At 53.6% G+C, this 23031-nt stretch overlaps 1 protein-coding gene across 9 annotated transcripts in view; it reads right to left on the bottom strand.

Annotated features, from left to right (window-relative positions):
* Positions 1-3492: 3492 nt before the first annotated feature.
* SPATA13 (spermatogenesis associated 13) overlaps positions 3493-23031 on the bottom strand; it is a 124814-nt gene continuing 105275 nt past the window's right edge. For 5 of the 9 annotated variants that reach the window (XM_089899730.1, XM_089899734.1, XM_089899736.1 and 2 more), the window contains 9 exons: positions 21679-21815; positions 20434-20613; positions 19970-20155; positions 18473-18652; positions 16550-16803; positions 13061-13190; positions 10977-11349; positions 10469-10543; positions 3493-4492 (listed from right to left, as the gene is read on the bottom strand). In XM_089899730.1, the coding sequence (XP_089755856.1) occupies positions 4185-4492; positions 10469-10543; positions 10977-11349; positions 13061-13190; positions 16550-16803; positions 18473-18652; positions 19970-20155; positions 20434-20613; positions 21679-21815 (1823 nt within the window). In that variant the 3' untranslated portion in view covers positions 3493-4184. Of the gene's footprint in view, positions 4493-4594; positions 8669-10468; positions 10544-10976; positions 11350-13060; positions 13191-16549; positions 16804-18472; positions 18653-19969; positions 20156-20433; positions 20614-21678; positions 21816-23031 lie in introns of those variants that run through there. The other 4 variants (XM_089899737.1, XM_089899731.1, XM_022574507.3 and 1 more) reach the window with 4 other exon arrangements.

The following is a 23031-nucleotide window of genomic DNA, read 5'->3' as shown; positions in this document are numbered from 1 at the left end:
TTCCCAGCCACCCCTGCAGCCCAGGTATCACCGTGAAACTAGATTTTGGCCAGTGGGAAGTGGGTAAAAGTGACATGTGCACCTGATGGGCCAGGACCTTCACGGGAAGGGGTGCGCCCTCCCTCATGAACTGGAGGGCAACACTTTGGGGACAGAGAAATCCTGGTCTCTGATGACAACACAGACCAGCCCTGCCCTCCCAGCCCATCTTTGACGTGAGAGAGAAACACACGTGCTGCTAACCTGCCCAAGCCTGTTATTTAGGTTCCCTCCTGGAGCTAACCTAAGTTTTGATGGATGCAAGGCTTCAGCTGTCAAAGGTGTGCGTGCTCATCCAAAGTGAGGAGGGTTTGACATCTGTAGTCACTCAGCCCAACAAAGTTGCTGAGGACCCACTGGGTCAAAAACCCTTCAGGTGATACATTAAAAATCCCACAGCAGGCCCTGCCTTAGACAGAGCAATACAGTCCGTGTGAACGCAAAGAGAATGGACACAGTCCTTCTGTTGAATGTCAAGTCGGGGGGAAGGAGGGACCCTGGGAAGCCCCTGTGACCCCACAAACCTGACATACGGAAATGGTTAGGGGCAGAGGGATACAGACTGCAAATGGCTTTGGAGTCACTGTTTGTTAGACCCAAATAAAATAGGTTCTTACTTCCTATTTCTGGGTTGTTTCTCCTATGCTTGACCTACATTCTCCTTCACTACTGAATTTCTTTCTGAAAGGTTACTCAGGGCCCCTCCTGATTAATTTTCTCCAAGGACAAGATTAATTGTCCCTAATTCACGGCCAAGATTAAAGGTTTCTACTCTTCATCATTCTTACTTTCCCAAATACAGAGATTTAATAAAGACCTGCCAGAACCCAGCTGAGCAATCTTTACTGCGTCTCCAAACCTCTAGCCTCTAAAGGTTGCAAAAAATGCAAGGGATGAGTGAACCCAGCATCCCTCCCAGACGTGACAGTCCAAGAACCTAAATCTCCAAATTGCCTTCATTGAATACATTTTCTTCCACTTTCTCTATACTTTGTACATATGTATTTCTTCTTCAACATATGCTGAAGGCCTTGTTTTAAACTACACTGGGTAAGTTAGTATTGCCACGAATATACAAATGTACATGTTAACGTTTGTGCAAAATAATCCATGGGCTTCTCTAGAAAGCTCTCTAGAAAGGTCTGCTAATTCTCATGATTTATGCTACGGTTTCATCCCTCCTCGCAGCCAGTCTGCAGAGTTCTAGCAGAAGAGCTTCAAAATCTGCCTCCGTCTCTTGTTTAGCCTCTTAAGAATGTATTTCAGAACTGGCTTAACCCCTTTCCTACCCAAAGCCCTGTAGACAGATACCTACTTCAGCAGGATTATCACACACCAGTAATACAAGAGCTGCTTTAGGACTCTGACGCCTTAAACTGAATTTAAAGAAATGGTTTCCTAAGGCTCTTACCTGAACCCCAGGGCTGCAGGCGGCACGCAGGTGCTATGCAAACAAGGAATCAGGAGCAAACTAAATAAAAATCACACCTTCCTGCCACACAATTCCCTAGTGGATGGATCTGCAAAACAGCAGGAAGGGGAGGGAACAAGTAAGCACAAGGTGTCCTGGAAGAACTTCAAAAGTTGAGGCAACACTTGAGCCAGGGGCATCTTCCAGCAACACCACTTAGTTCAGCCAATTTAGCTCCTTCTTTCCGTCCTTTTAATTTTATTTTTTGATTTATTTTAATTATTATTTTTAACAACTTTATTGGAGTATAATTGCATTACAATGGTGTGTTAGCTTCTGCTTTATAACAAAGTGAATCAGCTATACATATACATACATCCCCATGTCCCCTCCTACCCTCCCTATCCCGCCCCTCTAGGTGGTCACAAAGCACCGAGCTGATCTCCCTGTGCTATGTGGCTGCTTCCCACTAGCTATCTATTTTACATCTGGTAGTGTATATATGTCCATGCCACTCTCTCACTTCGTCCCAGCTTCCCCTCTCCCTCCCCATGTCCTCAAGTCCATTCTCTACGTCTGCGTCTTTATTCCTGTCCTGCCCCTAGGTTCTTCAGAACCTTTTTTTTTTTTTTTTTAGATATATATGTGTTAGCATACGGTATTCGTTTTTCTCTTTCTGACTTACTTCACTTTGTATGACAGACTCTCGGTAGCGAGAGAAGGTGAGGCAGCTTCCAGGTGGGTCTGGAGGGAGGAGTCCCCCCGGCAGGTGCTTCCCCTTAGACTGACGTTTGTGCCTTTGCTTCCTCTCTGCGATCAATCACGAGCTAATAGGACCAAACTGAAGACGATGCTGTTAGGCCTCGATCGGATCCCGGACCCTTAGAACTGACATCACTTAACTAGATCTCTCTGACTCTGTGTAGTTCCTTTTAGTGTAGGCATTCGACTGCCTAAGAGTTTAATGCCTGTTCTCTCTCTCTCTCTCTCTCTCTCTCTCTCTCTCACACACACACACACACACACACACACACACACACGGCACTAAGAAAAACATAGTGCAACTATTTTTTCAATCCCATGTGATCACTGATTCTTATCTTCTCCCATCAGTGTCTATTAACATTGATTTCTGACTTAAAAATAGCATCGAGAGAACAAATGCACCCAATGCTGTTTCTCACAGAACCAACTCTGAGAGCCAAGCTGGAATGCAGAGGCCCCAGGGAGAGTGGGGTGCAGGGAGAGTCCCCCCTGAACAGAGGTAAATCCCCTACCCTTACTGTGCCTCAGTTTCCTTCTCTGTATGGCAGGCAAAACAGTACCAGCATCACAGGGCAGTGGCGGGGTTTAATTACGTCACAGGTTAAGGACCTGGCCTCTTGACCCCTAACTCCGCCCGGACACCTGGGTCCTTTCTCAGGGGCAGGCGTGTGGGCAGCATTCGGCCCTGCGGACAGTCTCTTCCTTCTGCCCTCCTGTCCCCTTCCCCACCCCAGGCCGCTTCCCCCTTCTCTGCCTCGCTCAGGGCTGAGGCGGGGGCCCCAGGTGCACCTTCACCCCCAGCTGCCTGCTCTCTGCTCAGCCCTCCCCCATCTGCATCCCAGCCCCGTGCTTCCACCGGGTGGTCCAGACAGTCACAGACCCACCCTCCACGCCATCCCTTCCTGTATCCGATTATGGCAGCAGCGCCCAGCACCCACCCAGGTGATGACGGGCACCTGCATCCTCGCCGAGCATCCTGACAGCGGCCTTCTCTCCTTTCTCATTGTCTTTGCTGGATTCTGTCTCGCCAGTCATCCCCCTGCCTCTGGTTTTAAGTCCGCCTTTTCTCTGCCCCTGGAGCAGCTCTCCTCGCCTAGACTCCGCCCGGTACAAGCCAGCGCCCCGGCCCGCAGCCCTGAGATGGACCTTCCACCATGGGTGTCTCAACTCCCATCGCACTTGGATCCCAGCAGCTCACCCAGGGATGCTCGGGGCTCCCCCTCAGGGGTCTGCGTGGGCCCTCCCTCCTGCCCCAACCCACCCCGGAAAGGCCCCCATCCCTAAAATCCTTCTAGAACTCAAATGTTTACAATGCACGTTGCGTTCTAGTAATGCTCTACGTGCTCGCCCCCCCTGGAGCACACGCCCCATGGGAGGATCGCCCGTTTCACCGTCTGTCTGGTGCCCGGTGGGACAGTGGCTCCCGGGCTGGGCCATCTCCCCGGAACCCCTCTGAGGACGGCCCTACCCTCAGCCCTCTCCTCCCTCCACGGGGTGCCCTCCTGAGCTGCGAGAACTGCCCTCCGAGGGGGGGTTAGGTTCCAGAGCTTCCACACCCCTGACCCCCTAAGCAAAGCCCCTTCAGTCCAGCCCAAGGAGGGGAGCCGAAGGCCGTTACAGTAAACAACTGAGCAGGGGCGCTGCGGCAACCTTCGTGGGGATGCTTTCCTGATGACGGTCACAGCAACAATGGGCTATTTGCTTAACTTTGCGGAGCTGTTAATTAGGGAAGGAAATTCTTATCCAGCCCACTCACCAAGGCTAAGTGAGTGGGGCCACCTGCGGATCTGGAACCACCGGGAAGGGCCCGCATCTGCCTCGTGCCCCCGGGAGCCAGAGCTGTGCTTCTCACTCCAGTTTTGGCTTTGCCAGTCTCATTCCGATATTTGGTGGCTTCTTTCGAGTCGAGTGGCCGCTCTCTGTTCCCCTCAGGGCCTTCCTTCTCCTGCACCCACCCCAGCAGTTTTCATCAGTTCATTAATGGATGATTTTTTGCTGAAAAGAAATCTGTCAGTGTCCAGGCAGAGAAGGAGCTGCAAATCCTAGAAAGCCTCCTAGCACTCACTCTCCATTTAAAATATATGTTACGGGGCTTCCCTGGTGGCGCAGTGGTTGAGAGTCCGCCTGCCGAGGCAGGGGACACGGGTTCGAGCCCCGGTCCGGCAAGATCCCACATGCCGCGGAGTGGCTGGGCCCGTGAGCCATGGCCGCTGAGCCTGCGCGTCCGGAGCCTGTGCTCCGCAACGGGAGAGGCCACAGCGGTGAGAGGCCCACGTACTGAAAAAAAAAAAAAAAAAAAAAAAAATATATATATATATATATATGTATGTTACACACACACACACACACACACACACTCCAATGCATTACTACAGCCAGTTTGGTAAATTAACTTTAATATACAGATACAAAACAACAAATATAGATTCACAGCATTTACAAGAAATCATTCAAATAACATTGTAAATTTTTTTTTTTTTTTTTTTTTACAAAAACTTCAGAGAAAATACGTATCACGTTACAGCGATCCTGCACAACCCAATCCAGCTGTCAACAGCCGCTCCGTCAGTCTGGAAGCTGTCACTCGACCTATACAGACAACGTCACCTTGATGCCAGGGAGTTAGCACTGAGGGAACAGGTCACCTTGCGAAGCAGGTAAGTCAAACACTGTGGACGCTAATATTTACGAAAAGAGACCGACTGGTAAATTACAGAATCAGTCACAGTATTTTCTAAATTCAAGTGTCAGATACCTAATAAACAACTGAAGGCAGTAATGTTAAGTTTGTTGTTATTAAATACGCATCCGATATTTATGCTCCTGGGTTTGTTTGTTTTCTTCAAGATCACAGTTTCCACTTATTATTTTCCGAATCTTTTGGACTCCACCTTCGCTGCATCCATCCCGAGAAGGGCAGCACCTGCCAGGTGAAACTTTAACAGGGAGAACTTGCGGGCTAAGCTTATTACAGGGACAACTGCTTTGGGGCAGTCTGGCCTTCTCGATGTGTGCCTGGCATCCCTGGCCTGTGAGCCACATTTATCCACGCTTGTTGGCACCGGACTGTGAGGGACACGTCTGTTTTTCCTCTCCTCAACAAAATATTACACCGCGATTTCTTCCCTAACTCAGGTGGTCGGGTTTTTCTATCCTGGCTTGGTGACTAGGTTGATCTGCACTGAGGAGAATCAGCAGTCTGGGCCCGTAGAGATTCCCAACCGATAAAATGCCGGTGCGTGGCTTTTACAAAAGATTTCTATTGTGAAACAGGTTTTGAATTAAATGTACTTTTGCTCTGTGTCTAGACAACAGCAATGTAGGATTGAGGGGATTTTCTTAACAGGCATGGAGCTCAGTCCTCGTATTACGAATAAAAAGGCACGATGATATTCAGAAGGAATGTGGAGATGGGGGTGAAATGTTTTGAACTACAAAATCAGGTCTACGGCAGGGGGTGGGAAGAGATCAGATGTACCGAGAGCAAGAGACACAGGTGTCCCAGGAAAGCCCTGGCAAATCCCCGCCACTCTTCTTCCAGTTTGCAGGCCAAAGACAAAGAATGCCACTTCTCCAGGACTCCACAGATATTCTGTTGTACGACTGCTTACAATCTACTGCAAGGTTGTTATACATGTTAGGCATCATCAAAAACCGAGAAGGCTGCTTTGGACCTGAGGCCATTTCAAAGGTCTTTCAACAGAGTTGGCAAACTCTGAAACATGATAGAGTAAGTGAAATTCATCAAAATCTTATGCCATCTTTATTTGGGGGGGGGGGCGTGGGCCACCGATACCACGCAGCGTAGTGTTAAAAAGAGAAAAAGACAGACAGAGAAAGCGAGATTCCCAGTGAAATTCATACACAACCTGTACAGGGAGTCTCTTCGTTTTTTCTCTTTTTCTCTCCAAGTGGAACATGCGAGAAATCAACAAGGAAGTTCAGGGCTTCCCTGGTGGCGCAGTGGTTGGGGGTCCGCCTGCCGATGCAGGGGACACGGGTTCGTGCCCCGGTCTGGGCGGATCCCACATGCCGCGGAGCGGCTGGGCCCGTGAGCCATGGCCGCTGAGCCTGCGCGTCCGGAGCCTGTGCTCCGCAACGGGAGAGACCACAACAGTAAGAGGCCCGCGTACCGCCAAAAAAAAAAAAAAAAGAAGGAAGTTCTGCAAATGTAAAAACAGAACACCGAGCCATCTACCCTGTAGAGAACGCAGGCATTTGCTAATAAACCCAAGCTAGACACACAGACTTAAAGAGGACAAAGGACGTTCTATCCTTTTAAACGCATTTTAGCAATTTTCAAATCACCTGGAAATCCAAGCAGGAGCCACCTAGGATGGACATTTGACCAAGGGACTGTCACCACGTGCCCTGGTGTCCATGCTTCCTGCTCCTCTGTTGGGAAGCTTGAGGGGAGGAAGGGGGAGCCAGGAGTCAGGGCTCGGCCGAGAGACAGACCAGGGCTGCCGACAGTACGTCCAGCCCTTTGTCCCTGTGCTCTGGACAACGGGGGAGATGGGGGCCCTCTGGGTGCTTCTGCACTGGAGGTGAGTCCTCACTGGAAATATAACATGAGCAACTGATTTTCTTTACTTCCTCAAAGTAATTCTATTAAAAAAAAAAAAAAAAAAAAAGCAACCCAACTGTTCACAACTGCCGTATAAACAAACAACTCTGTTTAGCACAGAGGTCCGACAATGTTTGCTGAGGCGGCCCACGAAAAGCATATTAAGCATAGTATTCAAAATGTATCATTATGTCTTGTTAGTAAAAAGGTCAGTTATATAAATGCAACGGAAATTGAGAAGTCTATTCAGAAAGGAAACACACACACACACACGCGGACCCACGGCACCTCCCGAGGAGCTTCCTCACAGAAGCGGCTTCCGTGCCGGGACCTGGGCCCCGAGGTCCGCAGAGGCAGCACCGCCTGGGTCCCCCCGCCCCCCGGGAACAGCTCTGGGTGTGAGGAGGAGGGGGCCCACACCTGGAGTCTCAGGTGTCCCCTCTGTTAGGACCATACAGGTGTGTTTATTCTCAAGCAGGGACTGGGTAGAAAAGAGAACTTTTGAGGTTTCAACACCAAAAAGAGGTTCCCGAGTAGAAAACCACAAGACATGTAACAGGACCCCCGCCCGGTGCATAAGGTCAATGGAAAGGTGTCTCTCTGGCAGAGCCTGTTTCCTCCCGGCACGTTTAAAAGCCATTTTCATCAAAATTTACCATCGAGAAAAGGCAAGGAGGTTGCTGCCGACCGGCGTCAGCCGCGTGGCCTTCGCTAGAGCGGGCTGCTCTCTCTGAGTCTGGATCTATTTCGTGAGGTCTCTTCCATACGGAACCTATCTTCAGAAACCTGTCGACATGCTAATCATGGCACGGCTGGCACTACTGCTCGGGGGCGTGGGATAAAGTTGGCTTCAAACATGGAGGAAGCAGGACCCTTGAGCCTCGTGGTTTTCAGTGGAAGAAGGTACGTGTCACTGTCCCTTGATCGGCGAGGACAGAGGCAGAGGGAGGAACAGGCACACGGATGCTCTAAGGACACGTTTCAACTGGGAGATCTGCACGTTCACTTCGTCCTCAAACGAAATGAAACCGGTTTTCCCACTGAAGTGCACACGCGTGAAGTTTCTCAGGTTTCTGCTCGGGGAGTGGCACGCGGGCAGGGACAAGTATACAAAGCCAGCAGCGGGCTCCCTGCCCCCTGAGAGCAACGGCGTCTATGGAGCGCGTGGGTCTCTGTGCACCGCGGGCCCTGGACCACGGGCGCAGGAGCCTGCGGGAGAGGCCGGCCCACCATTTGGCGACTGCGTGGATGAGGAAGACGCCAGGGGACCCCAGGGCCCCGACGGGGCTGCGGTCACCGCCCGCCGCCCCGTGACCCCGGCACTCCCCCTCCCCTTCAAGACCGAAGGCAAAGTGGCCCTGCCCATCCTCCTCGGGGAGCCCCTCCCGGGGCCTGGACTGCAGCTCGTCCTCGGCGATGCTCCCGGCTCCTCGCCCAGCATCTCCAGAGCCCACTCCGATTCCCCGGCTCCGGCCGCCTCGGTGGGCTCACGGCGGGGAGCGGTCCAGGGGACACTGGAGCTGTGCGTCATGACCCCCCTCCCTCCCGAGAAGGCAGCTGGGCCTCTGTGACCACAGGCGAGGCCAGGTCCTCCTCACTGCGTCCCCAGGAGAGGTTTTCAGCACCGGATCCCTGTGCCACGTGCGGAGTAGACTCCTTGGACGGGGCCCAGGAGGGGCACGGGGGCCCCTCTTCCCGGTCCCCGCGTCACTTCCTGAAGGGGGTGAGCTTGTTGAAGGTGTGCCAGAACAGCGACGGCTTCCTCTTGGGCTCCGCCAGGGCGAACACCTGCTGTTGCGGCAGGCTGGCGGGCACGGTGACGTGGCGCTGGTGGACCGGCCGCAGGCTCTGGAGCGGGGGGGCCGAGGGGCATCCTCCACCGTAGCCTGATGCAGGGGTGGGGAGGGCAGAGGGCCACGGACTCAGCGCCGGCCGCAGCCCAAAGGGAAAAGCAAGTGCCGGTCCCCACGCCCCAGGCCGACCCTCCAGTCACCTCCCCCAGAGGGGCCCCGAACGGCCATCCTGACACACTCAGACCCTGTGTGCTGATCGGGACACAGACTACCGCACTGAATCCTCACTTAAAACCCTCCCAGGACAGTACCGTGACAGCCAAGTGACCGGGAAGGAAACAGAAACCCAGGGCCACTGTGTAAATTTCACCGGCTGGGCTGGATCTGGATGTCTGTGTGGGATGAGAAGCAGTGGCGTGCCTTCTATGAGAGCCTGGAGCTCACACTGCTTGCCACTTACGGGACGCAATGATTTGGTTCCTCTGAGCCTCAGTTTTCCAATGTCTAAGACGGGGTAACGGTGCCCACTGGGTTGTTATGAGAATTAAATGAGTGAATGTAAGTAACGTGCCTAGAGTAGTGCCCTGACACCTCATCGAATCAACCAACACTGTTTCTTTGCAGCTGGCATATAAAACCTGTGCACAGGCGGTCAGAGAGCTGTGTTAAATTAGCTACGAGACCACGCGCTGACTGTGAAAGTCAGCATGGAGAGAGGAGAGAGTGGGAGTTTGGGAAGAAGAGAGGCCTCCGTCCACAATCCCTCCCTGCCCCTGACCTGCCACAAGGCTCTCCTCCTCTTCCAGGGCGGCAGAGAGGATGACATGGGAGAACTCATGGAAAGTGCAGGACAGGTGACCCCCAGAAGCATGAGAGCTCCTTCAAACTAGCTGCCTGGCCGCTGAGCCAGTGATCCTTGGAAGATATGGACGGGAACTAGTGGATCCCAATAAACTGGTATTTACCAGTCACCTGCCATCCAAAGTGGAGATGCAAGAAATACTTAAAATGAGATTTTCTGCCTTGAAGATATCCGTTAGCTTAGCGTGGGGGGGGGGAGGGGGGGTGGCGGCACGGAATTCTGCATTTGAGCAGAGGAAGCAGGGCTTTGCTACATGCTGTTCTGGTAATAAATTCTTCTCGGCCCATCAGTCCTGGGCTCAACTGCTCCTTGTTTTTGCATTTTCGGGTAGGAAAATACCCACTGGGATAAATTTCACGTGAATAAAGTTTGCAGAAATACAACATGTCGTTTTGGAATAAGAACCCTTACTGTTTCATTTCTGTTGGGCTAGAATATTTGTACTATGCATGTGTGGACTCTGGGGTCCGTGTCCCGGGCCTTGGTATTTTGTAAGAGCTGCCCAGGTCATTCCCACAGAATGTGCCTGTGGGGTAGAGAATCCAGGCTCTAAAGAAGCCAGAGGATCTTCTTTTGCTTTCGCTCCCTGCTTGACACAGTGAACTTTCACATCTTTTTTCTCATCTGAACTAGGACATGCCTTCAGCTGACAAGCAGTCTGGGGTTGGAGATTTCCTCCTCACATGCCCGAGACTCCTGGGCTGGTTGGCCTGTGGATGGATAATCCCTCCCTCCGCAGGGGGGAAGCTCAGAGGGCAGGGCAGGGGGGTCTAGAAGCTCCTCGGCCCCAAGTCAAACACCTTGTACAGACTGCTCTTCAAACGGAAGCACGCACTAAAGCAGGTGCAGAACCAAATGCAGATTTGGTTTGTAAACCGTCCGCTGCTCTGAACTATCATCTTGTTTTACACACACTTCTCTCCTTCACTAAGAGTCGGTCACACCTAACAGCTTTGGGCGTTTCTCCCCATTTTAATTCCAGTACTGACATACACACACTGAAGAGGTGAAAAACATTCTTCAAAATTTACCTTTTGACTTTCCATGTCCTGCCTTTTGAGCATTTAACATGGCAAGTTTCTTCTGATTTTCTGAAATTTCCATTCCTGTATTTAGAAACAAATGTGATATGTATTCAAAACAAGTGAAAACGTTTCAGAATAAAACCTGCACCGAACCCACATTAACCCTGAGGTCTGCTCCATAACCCAAAGCAAAGAGCCTTAATCCTTCAGGAAGTAAGTATAAGGGGTTGAAGAGGGTGGAGAAGGAGGAGGATTATCACCAGGATGGCCACACCACCATTCTCCCTACCGGGACACGTGAAGAGTGACAACCCGCCTTCTAAGAGTGGGCTGGTGCCTTCAGCCTCAGTTTCCTCATCTGTGAAATGGGTCCAACAATAGGACCCACGGCACACCTGTCCCTGTTGGTCTTGTAAGCAGGTTTAGGAATATCAGGACCTGCAGTTCCCTGGTTTTTTCCCCGCGGGGGGTGAACCGGGAGAGGCAGGGGAAGGGCCAAGACCCCAGGGCTCACCCATCGCCCGGTCCTCCTGCACCCGCCTGCGCTCGTCCCTGCAGGCCTGCAGCCACCGTGCCTTGTCCTCAGGCTTCTTGGCACAGAACAGGTGCGCCTCATCACCCGTCCTGCTGACCAGCTTGAAGGCGTTTCTGACGCCGAGGGTGCGGGCACCGTCGCGGCCGTCCTCCAGGTCCACGAGTTCCACGGCGTCCATGTCTGTGCTGCCGCGGTAGTAGAGCACGTCCCTCCGCAGCAGGTCTTTCTTGCAGGCCACCAGCTGGTGGTCAAACAGGAAGAACGTCCGCTGCTGGCTCTTGCCCTGCCGGGTGACCCTGGTCAGCTCCCCGGAGTGGATCAGCTCCGAGCTGCGCTCGAGGATGTCCTGGCCCTGGAGGGAAGGGTGGACACATGTCCTGAGGTGCCCCGACACGAGGTCTTAGGGTACCGGGCATCGGGTGGAACTGGGGGGGGAAGGCCCTGGCACGAATCCCCACGGGCGGGCCAGTTACACGAGGCCCACACGCAGAGCAAGGCCTCAAAGGCCGGTCAGACCTTGGGCAGGAAAACTCTTCTCTCTTTTCCCTATTCCATGGGAAAATGTGATTGAGCCCCTATGTTACCTGAGGGGTCTCCCTTATCAGAAAGATCTGGTGAAAAATTCTGGATGGGTGGGATCCAATCAGGATCCGAAATGGCAGCTGGCCTGGACCGACCCCCGAGAACAAGGAGACCCCCTGTGGCTAGGGACTCAGTGCTGCAGACTTGGGGGGCTTCTATGCAGCTCCCCGGCATAACTAGCTCAGGGTCTTGGAAACAAGAGGCCAGATGGCAAGCTGCCAGCAAGAAATTGGTAAACTTCTGACAAGAAGTTATCCCCTAAATGTCAGAATCCAAGAACAGGAGGAGAAACACCCTTCTGCAATATTTAGGTCGGCTCTAATCCAGTGTAACTTTGTGGTATCTGCTATGACACTGGCCTTTGATTGTAAGATTTTACCCTCCTCTAGTCCCGGTTATACACAATAGTTTTTGGAGGCAAAAGATCTCGACTCTGAAAGAGCTTTTCTATTTACTTGCCTACAGCGATTCTGTGCCCTGGATTCTTGGCTCACAGGAGACTTAGATCCACGGACCCCAAGGTCCCAGCTGAACTCCCAGAGTCCATGAGGGCCTTGAAAGAAGAGTATTTCTCTCCAGTGCTCACTGCGGTCACCTGCTTTAGTTAAAAACCTAACCTCTCCATCCAAACTTTCACAATCCTTGGGGAGAGTGAGCTCTGACCAATTGATCTGATGCAGGATGGCCCTTCCTGTGTCTGAAAGCCATCTGAACAACGTGGGCTATTGTCCTCGGTGACGGCCTCAGGTGCAGTGGTCTGTGGGTCCCATTCTGCTCCCTCACCTTTCTGTGCTTCAGTTTCCCCATCTGTTAAATGGGGTAATAATAGTTCCTACTTCATAGGACTATTGAGAGGGTTAAATGAGTTCACATATTTAAACGACTCAGACCAGTGCCAGGCATGTGTGAACACAGTACAAGCACTAGCTACTGTCACTGCTGTTTTAATAAATAAAAGCGTGTGTGTGTACGTGTGCGCCACTAGGCCATCGCCACAGGCTGTGTATCAAGTGCTCCGTGGCACCGTCTTACGCGATCCTCACAACAGCCCTACGAGATAGGTAATGTTTCCCTCCCCATCATACAGATGGATTATCAACCTCGCCCAGATCATACAGGAGTCACACTCCCACCATGACATAACCTGCACTCTGAGGGTTCTCCAGCTGCTCTCACGGAGCCCACAGTCAAGCAGGAGAGACAGGCTGTACGCAACAAATTGGTCACAGACGCTCTTCAGAGCACTCCCTGGAGGAGGTGGAGGGTAAAGCGTTTGACTGCTAGCTTTAACAGTGTGCATCAAAATATCATGCCATTAAAGCCAAGAGCACAGGGCGCCAATCACGGGACACAAAGTGGGCCATCGCCTTAGACGACCACAGGTCGGGGGTGTGTGGGTCGAGATGGGCGCTGAGCGGGGAGGGTTCCCAGGTGCCCCGCGCCCACGATGGACCACAGGTAGGGGGTGGGCTTCCACGTACCTCCCAGCCCACGATGGACACCTGCCACCGTGCTATCTTGTCTATGCTTTCCAGCTTGCGTTTTCGCTCATTGATCAAACAGGCGACGTTCTTCATGGCCTCGTACGCTGCCTTTATGTTCCTGTAATCGCTGCAAAGTGAGGGGTTAATTTTAACCACGTAATGGGCACCTTGCAAATGAGGACCTACGAAATAATACATTCCATCTGTGACTGTGCACTGACAGTCTAGACAAGATGGCCTTTAAACAACAGCCATTGTTCCCCTTCCCTTGTTCCTTCGTGAATAGGCTACAGTTCGCAGAGGTTAAGGGAGCCGACCGAATGCCACCCAGAATTCTGTGGAATAAGAATGTTGTCGTTCGTTTCCCAGAAGCCACAGTGAAATGAAGCAAAGGTCACAAGAAATAAGTTTTAGTCACAGTGATGACGGATTATTTTCATTAATAAAGAAAAGACAGGCCTCTGTTATTGCTCTAATCCTCATAGAGCTAGTTCTGCCATATAAAGTACTTTAATGATCCCCACCCATTCTCAAGAGGGGTGATTTGCTCTGAGTCAGGAAAGGAGGGGAGGACACAAGTGAGTTACGTAACTGCGGACACGACATTTCCCTCATCCACGCAGCTTTACTTCTGGTGCTTTCTACCGGCCACAGTCAAATCAGACTCACATGTCTCCCCCAGCAGCTCCTCTAACCCTGGAGGCACCAGGAAAACTGAAGCTCCGATCTGCACACAGGCTGCCAGAGAGTGTGTCTGGGGCCGGAAACGTTTACGTTCAAGTCTCGCTTCACGTTAACAATTCAGGGACACGTAAACCGGTTGCCCAGCTAATGAGCTAAGTCTTTTTTTTCTTCCCCACACTTTCCTGTGTCTTCCAGGACACACAGAGCCTCTGGGTCTCAGGTGGACTGGATTGCAGTCCTCCTGCACAGCCAGGAAAAAAAAGCCTTGGGAGCAGACTCTGCTGCCTATGTACCAAACACCGCTCATCTCCACTCCTGGGGGGTCCCTGGGCATCCCCGCTACCCCATTCCTGGACAGACCAGACCCCACTGTCTGCAGACAGAAGCGGAGCAGAAAAGAAGAACAAAGTGACACACAGGGGCTGCCAAAATAATGGGAGCAAACACCCCCTCAGAAAGGGCTCCAGCAATGAAGAAAGTGTGCAAAAGAATTGTACGTTTTCCCCACAAGTTTTTCTGTACAATTCCAGGAAAGAGGGAGAGTGTAATGGTTTTTTAAAATATTTCGTTTTGTTTTACTTCAGACGAGGAAACGGGCTTTTTGTCATTTCTTTTAAAATGATTTGTTTTGAAACAATCAGGCTATGCGGATGCCTCACAGCGAAAAACGCCCTTAAAAGAGGGAAACTAAGTGCTGACGGTGATGCGGACACTCCTGGCGTAGCTTCGCTGTCTTTCGAGATGTTCTGCTTCTTGATTTGCTTATTTATTTTCTCAGGTTCCTCATCACGATGACTTTTTATTTTTTAAAAAATGTCTTCAAATTTGTGACTCGCTTGACTTTGCTATTTTCTTTCTGTCCAAGTTTTCTGATTTTTCCATCAGAAAAAGAAAAACATAGCTCTTTCCTTTTATCTATTTCAATCAACTCCTTTCTCTTATTCCTTTCACCTTAATTCTTGAAACTAACATCATCATCTGGGTATATTGTTTAGCGACCCAGCTCTTTCTTTCGACCTTCCGATCTAATTGCGAAAAGACCCCTGTCCCAGCCCCGTCTCTCCGCAGGAGTCCAGGCGCAGAGGACAGAAGAATGACCCGTCCCCCGCATCCTCCGGAGCAGGCGCTGCCGTGGAGAATCCCACTGCTCTCGGGGCAACAGTTAGATGTTGAAACCCAGAGCCGTGCCGTGTGCTGCAGCGGATTTCCTCTGGGCACGATTTCTCCCCGCTCCCTTTTCTCACTAGACCCCTTCAAGACTGTCCTTCCAAGGGCCGCAGGTGGAGTGAAAGCTCTGTGCCGTGACACGGATGTCACGGATGAGGTCTGGTTCTCATCGAAAACAAAAAGCTTTGTTCTAAAGCCTTGCTGGACGACGGCTGCGTCCCCACTGGCCAGTCGTGGTCTGCTGAGAACACAGCGAGGACCCCACGGCTGCCGGCGAAATGGGCCCTGCGGTGGAGGCCCTTCCCCACATCTCAGAGAGGGGGCAGGCCTGCTCCAACACATGATGGATGACAGCTCACGTACAATCACAGCACGATCAGATGTGGTTCTGTGCATGCGGGGAAGCGATGAGTTGCTACTCGGTAAGCAGAGGTCAATATTTTTGGGTCCCTCAGAAGAATTCACAAAGTAAGCCCCAAAGGGAGATGGAGCATTCAGGTAACCATGACGAGAAGCCCTATGCTCAGAGCCAGAGGGAACAGGGTGGATGGGATCAGGAGACAGAACAAGCACCGAGCCGGACCAGAAAGGGCTCAGAGCCCAACAGGATCTCAGGAGGATGTGTCCCCCCAGTGGAGCCCACACACTACAGTACAGCCTTGAGACTCCCTGCTCTGTTTCAGAGTTCAAATTTTTCTGTGTCCTCACCCCTCTGTGAAGGAACTTTTTGTTCCAGCATATAACACAGCCAGCCCTGCACACCTAGGGGTTCTGCATCCGTGATTCAACCAACCGCAGATTGAAAATATTTGGGAAAAAGATCCCAGAAAGCTCCAAAGAGCAAAACTTGAATTTGCCACAGGCCAGTAACTACTTACACAGCATTTAAATTGTATTTATAACTATTTACATCGCACTAGATATCAGGAGTAATCCAGAGAGGGGGTAAACTACGTGGAAAGCTGCGCACGGGTTACATGTAAACACTGAGCCATTTTCTATAAGGGACTTGAGCATCCTCAGATTTTAGTGTCCAGGGGCCCTGAAGCCAATCTCCTCGGATACCAAGGGCTGACTGTACCGCTCTGAGGGTGAGCTGGCCTGAAATATCTTAAGGATAAATAAGAGGAAAGAAAATATTTCTGAAACTGTATTCACACCAGTCTATTTTTTTAAATTGTTTTTATTCACTACTGAGTAGCTACAAAAGAGTATTTATAAAACACATGTCAATTATAATGACAGACAACACAATAAAAATCCCCCACCTGCTCATGACACGCTTTAAGAATTAATTCTTATTTTCTAATCTCTCTAGAAATGGATATTCGGGAGGCTCTTCAATGACCCCATTTCAGTAGTTAACAACCTTAAACTTTCTAAACGACCTGGAAACGTCTTCCCGACAGCTGACTGAGAGCACCAGGAGGGCACCGCAGCCCTCCCCGCCCCCCGCCCCCGCCCCGTCACCGCTGCCCCGCGCCCCACTGCTCGCTGCCCCCCCACCCCGCCCCCCGCTGCACACCGCCCCGCCTCCGGCCCCCGCCCCGCCCCCCGCGTGCCGGCATCCAGGGGAAGCCCCTCCCCTGCACCCGCCCCCAGGCGCCCTGCAGCAGCTTCACGCGGCTGCCTCACCTGTGCTCCCGCGCGGTGTACTTGAGCAGCTCGGCCAGCTGCAGCGGGTACTTGCAGATCTTCTGCACGGGCGTCAGCAGGAAGCCGTCAATGGCGATGTCGATCATCTGCTGGAGCAGGCGGCAGGCCTCGAAGAAGTGTCGGTAGCGGCCCTGCTTCATCAGGCCCGCCAGCTCGGCGCAGGCGCCCGGGTGGTTGTTGCAGTACTCGGAGTAGATGGCGAAGCCTTCTTGCTGGGAAGCGGGGGCACAGCTCTGTCAGGACAGGGCGGCTCTGGACCCTGACGAGGATGGACAACACCCAGCGCCTCCCCCCCCCACCCCCAGGGAGGTTCCTGGACAGGGGGCCCCGTGGGAAGGGGCCACGTCCAGACCCTGGGGGTGGAGGGAGAGGCTGCCGAGGACGCAGAGTCCCGGCCCACGCCAGGCCCCTTCCACAGACCCTGAAAGGGCGTGTCGGGCGCACAGGCCGCCCTGGGGAGCGGCACCCTCTGTGTCACCCCCTGTGTCGCCTGATCCAGGAGAAGAGGGAGGTGCTGTCCCTGCGCCTGGCTGCCGCCTGTCCTTTCTCCTCTCCCGGGCAGGTGGGCGCAAAGCCCCATCTCCTGGTCACAGGTCTCCTTCCCACCCTGCCACCTGCCATCCACGTAGGGGCCACCTCCTCCCCTCCCCCCTCCTCCTCCCCTCCCCCCTCCTCCTCCCCTCCCCCCTCCTCCTCCAGGCTGCCCCACCCCCCGGGATTCCGAGGGGGCCCCTCCCAGCCCCCTGAGGCTCCTCAGCCCCAAGGCCGCCTCCTTCACACAGGTCCACCTGCCCGCAGCTGCGGTGTCTTCGGCCTGGGTCCTACCCCAGTTTATACCTGGCTGTCCTCTGGCTCACCACCTCTCCAGCCAAACCCCTCTTTCTGCGTCCCTGATGCTGTCACCCTCGCCCAGGCCCACCTCCCTGTTTCCCCAGAAGCAGTGACACCTCTGTCCCCAAGCTAGGCTCTCCTGTCCTCCACAGCAAGATCCGCGTGCCACTCTGCAGCCTCACCTTGGCTGACCTGGAAGCTTCTCTCCTACGACTTGTTCCCGTGAACCTCCTGCTCTGGCCAAACAGTTCTCCTACGAAGCCCCAAACAGGCCCAGAGCCGTCACGGGCCCACCCCTCCAGCTGGAGATGGCCACCAGCAACAGCGTCTCCAGCCGTTTAAAGACAGTCCACCCGAGGATCGGCCCGGCCCCCATTCCACAGCCACTGTAACGCTGCTGGGCCCAGAGGAGCGAGTGCTACACTAGCCCGGTCACTGGTGTTAGCACTACCGGTACTGCGCCCTGACCATTCTGGCTGGGGACGGAATCTTCTTGCTCTGAAATCTGTTGTATTAAAAAGTGACAGTCAGTCGCCAGTGAGCGAGCTCAGCCCAGCTTCAGGAGACTGTTCTGAGGCAGGTACAGGCTTGGGTCCCAGAGCCGCACGCCTCTGGCCTGAATCCACTTCTGCCAATCACTCATGTGTGACGCTGCGTCACTTACTCTCTGGGTGAAGCCTGGCTCCTGCATCTGGAACGTGGGGAAGATAATCATGCCTGCGGCACAGCAGTACGGGAGCTGGCATACAGCCCCGAACACAGCGATCAACGCTGCCTATTAATATAATAGACACCTGGTAGGTACTACTAGAAACTACCCCAAATACAACCCCTAAGTCGAAACTGCATAAAATGGAAAAGATTTTGAAATAACGGACTCGGGGCACTCAGATAAAGACCAACCACGTACAGCAGTCCCCTTAGCCTCCGTCCTGCAGGAAATTAATCTAGCGAACAAAGGAAGAAATGAAACAAAGTGGAGCAAAACAAAAAGGACCCCTGCGCTTCAGCGAGAAACATTTCAAAATGAGTTAGCCGGACGCTATCAGTAAGAAGTGGAGGGCGACGTACATGTTCAAGAAAGCAGGACCCTATTTCACTCAGGTGAGGTTCCTCTTGATTGTATTGTTTCTCAAGGTCTTTCAGGAACTTTCTTTGGAATTTGTAAATATCTTCAATGTTTCCAAAAATGGTGGCGAGCTGTGCGACCGTGAACATCGCCGTGTGCTTGCGACACTGTCGAATGTAGCCCTACAAAATAGGAAAGTGATGCTTGGTTTCAAATATTAGAGCTCAAAAATTGGTACTGTCACACTTCTTCTAAACTCTTAAGATAACCATTCTCTCATTCCTAAGTGCATTTCACAGCCGAGAAGGCCTATCCAATACAGATGCCATCGCTGGCTGAGCCGCTCAGGGAGCAACGCTCACTGTCACGGCCCAGAGCCAAGAACGGCTTAGCTGAGGGTTCCACCGTCACCCAGTTTCTACAGGAAACAACACAGGTCCGTAGACATCTAATCTGAGGCCTAATCGGAGCACCACTAATTCTCTACGCCCAATGCCCTGCTTGTACGCGGCTTGGGTAGGATAAGGGGGTAGGAAGGAAAGGCCATAAAAACGTGTAACAATTATGCCCAGATGGGCACCGCGTAATTACACAGACTGAACTGACTATACGGTAAAACACAGACCACTGACTCTTGGGGATGAATTTTAACAGGCTATAGGCCAGCAGGTCTGGTTTACGTCTGGGCTTCCTCATCCGTAATGGGGGCGCGTGAGTGTCATGGGGTCGAGTTAAGCCGGTGAAGGGCACGGTCGTGCTCAACAGGTATCAGCAGTGACTGTTTCCCTAAAATGCCACTTCAGAGGAACTCCCTCAACTGCAGGTTCACACGGAACAAGACGGCTGCCACAAATACGCCCAAGCCAGGGGGTCCTCATCTGGGGGTCAGTGGGGCGGGGGGAGCGCGGCCCGCACTTGGCCTGCCTCCTGCTGGACCCTCCGCAGCTGCACGGAAGGCGCAGGCACCAGCACTCACGGCCAGGACGCCGGGGTGACCCGCGGGGCGCACGACGGTCTAGGGAAACGCTCTACAGAATCCACAGAATTGAAAACACCACAGGGGAGAGACTCGGCTGCTGAGCGGGACCCCAGACCCTGCAGGACAGAGCCCGGGACGTCGCCAGACGCCCGCATCTGCATGACTCGGGGTCTCACTGTGCGCCAGAGATGAGAGGCAGTGGCTGGTGGACGGTGACAAACCTTTGGTTCTTCGCAGTCAGCTGGGTCTCACTTACAGGTGCCGCCTCCCCTGAATGTCACTCCCTCTGAGTACCCGTGGCAGCTAAGTCCCGCAAGGAGGTCGCCGCATCTCACCCTGAAGACGGCCGGCCGCTCACGCTGCCCGGGGTGGACCAGCATCTGGTGAGCGAGTGGCCTGTACAGGGACCACAGGCGGGGGTGGCGACGGGGCTCCAGGAACACGCGTGCGCAGAGGGTCTGGCTGGGCGCGGAGCGGCCACACGGCACGGCACGCGGTGCCACGAGGCCCCCAAGCTCACCTCGCAGATGTCCCGGAGGTGCTTGATGTATACCCGCTCGGTGTCCATGATCTCCTGGATGACGTTGGTCCGCATCTGCTGCTTGCTCTCGGGGTGCTTGTGGCGGCCCCGGCCCGCGTCCTCCACCGGCTCCTCGCCCGGGGTGCCGCTGGAGCCCTCCGCCAGCTCCTCCTGGTTGACCCGCAGCTGCGGTCACACGCAGGGCACAGGTCAGCGGGGCGGCACCCGGCCCGCCCCCGGTTTCCACTCCCCGGGGACGGTGAGGAGGGTAGCGGGGGGAGGGGCGCGCCGGGCACGCACGGCCGAGCTGAGCATCGCAAACGCAGCGGCGGCGCCAGCCGCCCCGCTGACCCCGGTGGGAATTCTCCCTTCCCACACCCCAGCGTCTAGGAGGTCTGGTTCAAAGGATGACGAGGGGACAGTGGCTCTTGCCCCTGAGGCCCCAGAGGCAGGAAGACACTCACTCGGACGAAGCTGGCGGGGAACCAGGCCTCCCTGTCCGCGCTGCGGCCCCACCACCAGTCCTTGTGGGAGGCTTCCAGGACCTGGATGACGTCCCCGGCCTTGAAGCCCAGCTCCTGCTCGTCCATGGTCACGTGGTCCCACAGGGCCTCGGCGCAGACCACGCTGCCATCGCTGATCAGCTGGAATGCAGAGGCGGGCGCTCAGCGAGGAGCGCGGGGACCCTGAGCTCGCCCGGCCCCCGAGTGTTCACGCCGATGGCGCTCAGCCGATGCTCAGCGTGTGACGTCACACGACAGGGATGGGGAGAAGTACCGGGCGGGCATCCCTCCTGTGCTCTTAAAGGAACCCCCAGGTCCACTCATCTGGGCATCAGTCATCCAGCAAGTGTGACTATCTGGACGCTTCGCCCTGGAAAGGGCTTCTGAGCAGCCAAACTAGACGTCCTGGAGCCGAGCCGTCAAAGGTCAGCACACCCTTTCCTGCAAGCCCCTCACGCGTCACCCAGAACCTGCTCTCCGTTCTTTCCTCACAATCTTAGCAGACTCTGCATCTCACTGTGTTGTTTGCTGCAATTAAAGAGCACACAGCGTGACGTCTAGATATTCAGCAGGTAACTTAAGCTCGTCTGTAAGCCGGCTGTAGGGGCTGAGGGCCGTGCAACCACTCAGCTCCCGGGATGTCACGGGGACACCGTGGATCCTATAGCAACAACTGGTGATGTTGCCAGAGAAGTTACACTCCACGTGCTCTGTTCATGAGCTCCAAAGGCTAGAGGCGCCTTCTGGAAAGACTTCTGTAAAAAGGCCTAAAGATGGAGAAGGGCGGGGAGAAGCCCAGATCCGTGGTGAGAAACACGTGGTTAAGTTCAGCTCTGCCGTCTGCTAGCAAGTCGTTCAGCCTTAGTCTCAGAGTGTTTGCTAAAATGTGGACGGTAACTAACGTTCCCCTCCTAGATTTTTTATAACAAATGTAGGGAAGGCATATCCTGAACTGAGAAGCCCTCTCCACGCATAAGGATGGCCGCTCTGACCGGGAGGGATGTCTTTAGTTAGTTACCTGCGACACTAAATCACATAAATCAACCTTGAAAATGCAAGAAAACCATACTGGCTTTCTAACCAGAATTCTAGGTTTTAGCATACGTTCACTAAGAAATAATCAGAGAGCAAAGTACGAGTGGGTTCCGGGCCCTGAAAACCGGGCCTCCTGCGCTGGCTACTGCCGTGTGGAATTAAGCCCAGTACCTCGTTGATGGCCAGCTGCTCCCCACCCGGCTGCAGGTACCGGGGGTTGGCCCGACAGAGGTCTTCATAGCTGTAGTCCTCCTCGCTGCCATTGTCATCCGCTAGGGCAGATGACTCCGCACCGCCATCAGAAGAAACTGAGAGAGAGAGAGAGAGAGAGAGAGAGAGAGAGAGAGAGAGAGAGAGGGAGAGGGAGAGGGAGAGGGAGAGAGAGACGGTGCAGTTTAAAGGACACACCTAATGTCAAAAATATAACCACAAAACCTATGACCTCTGAGAACGTGCCCTCAGGGGAAAGTAATCATTTGTATCTAACCCAGAATAAGAGACCATTAGAAAATGTCTACTGATCTAGTAATCCAAAGGTAGCAGTTGAGGCTAAGGAGAGCCGGGGTTGAGTGTCCCTGTCGGTGAGAAAGGGGACATTTCAGAGACTACCGCCAACGGTGACGCACAGGGTTATTTTGCGAGTCAGGATACTGAGTGAACGATGTGTGATTTAGTTGGAAATCTGTGCTCCACGGTGGATATAAAAGATACAGATAATGTCTCTAACTCATGTGTCAATAAGCTTGAGGAGGAAACGAAAGTGGAAAATATTGATACAATCCTTCTTTTAAAAAGTGTCCTGCTTCCGTCGTTTCCCCGCAAGGCACAGTGAGGTGCTGCTAAAACCAGAAGGTGCTGACGGTACCGTGCGTGAAGCCACGCACCATGCTTCCTAGTTGTCACAGAGCGAAGGGCCAGGACTCACAGTGTCAGGATGAGCAGTTAGCTGGCACCTTTACCAAAAGGAGAAAGCCCTTATGAGGATGGGTGTGGCATTTTGGACGGACCACCTGGCACTCAGGTCTCCTGCTGGGACAGTAGGCCCCTCACCAAGGCTCGTCTGTCATTGAACGTCCGCTGTGAGGAGGCCAAGGCCCCATGGCGCAGGCACCTGGCTCTCGCCTGAGGACGCAGTGTGGCTGGCCTTGGGCACGAGAACATGACAAAGGATGGGACCGGAAGGCAAGCCTAAGGGTTAGAGCAAGCACCGGGGCTGCTCTCGCAGGGCCTGAGCAAGGGAGTGGCAGGTTTGAACAGAGGCCCCCTGGTACCGCAGGAAGACACCAGGCGTTCGAGCGACGGAGGCCCGGTCTGACCCGTAGCCCCGCCCCTTCCGGGCAGGGACCGGAACCAGGCAAGTCAGACTCTCCCAGCTCTACACGCTTCCGCTGTAAACGGTAGTTTCTTTCTTTTTGGAGAATTAGGTGGGATGATGTGTGTCACGTTCCAGCATCCTTGGTCCGTGGCTGGGACTCGCTCAAAGGAGCCACCAGGGTGATGGCAGCGAGCGCGGTCGCGGCTGGG

Source organism: Delphinapterus leucas, chromosome 18 (genome assembly GCF_059928025.1).
Source record: "Delphinapterus leucas isolate spDelLeu-1000000601 "Yukka" chromosome 18, BTC_Dleu_Yukka2, whole genome shotgun sequence".
Lineage (NCBI taxonomy): Eukaryota > Metazoa > Chordata > Mammalia > Artiodactyla > Monodontidae > Delphinapterus > Delphinapterus leucas.
This window is presented reverse-complemented; position numbering and strand designations above follow the sequence as displayed.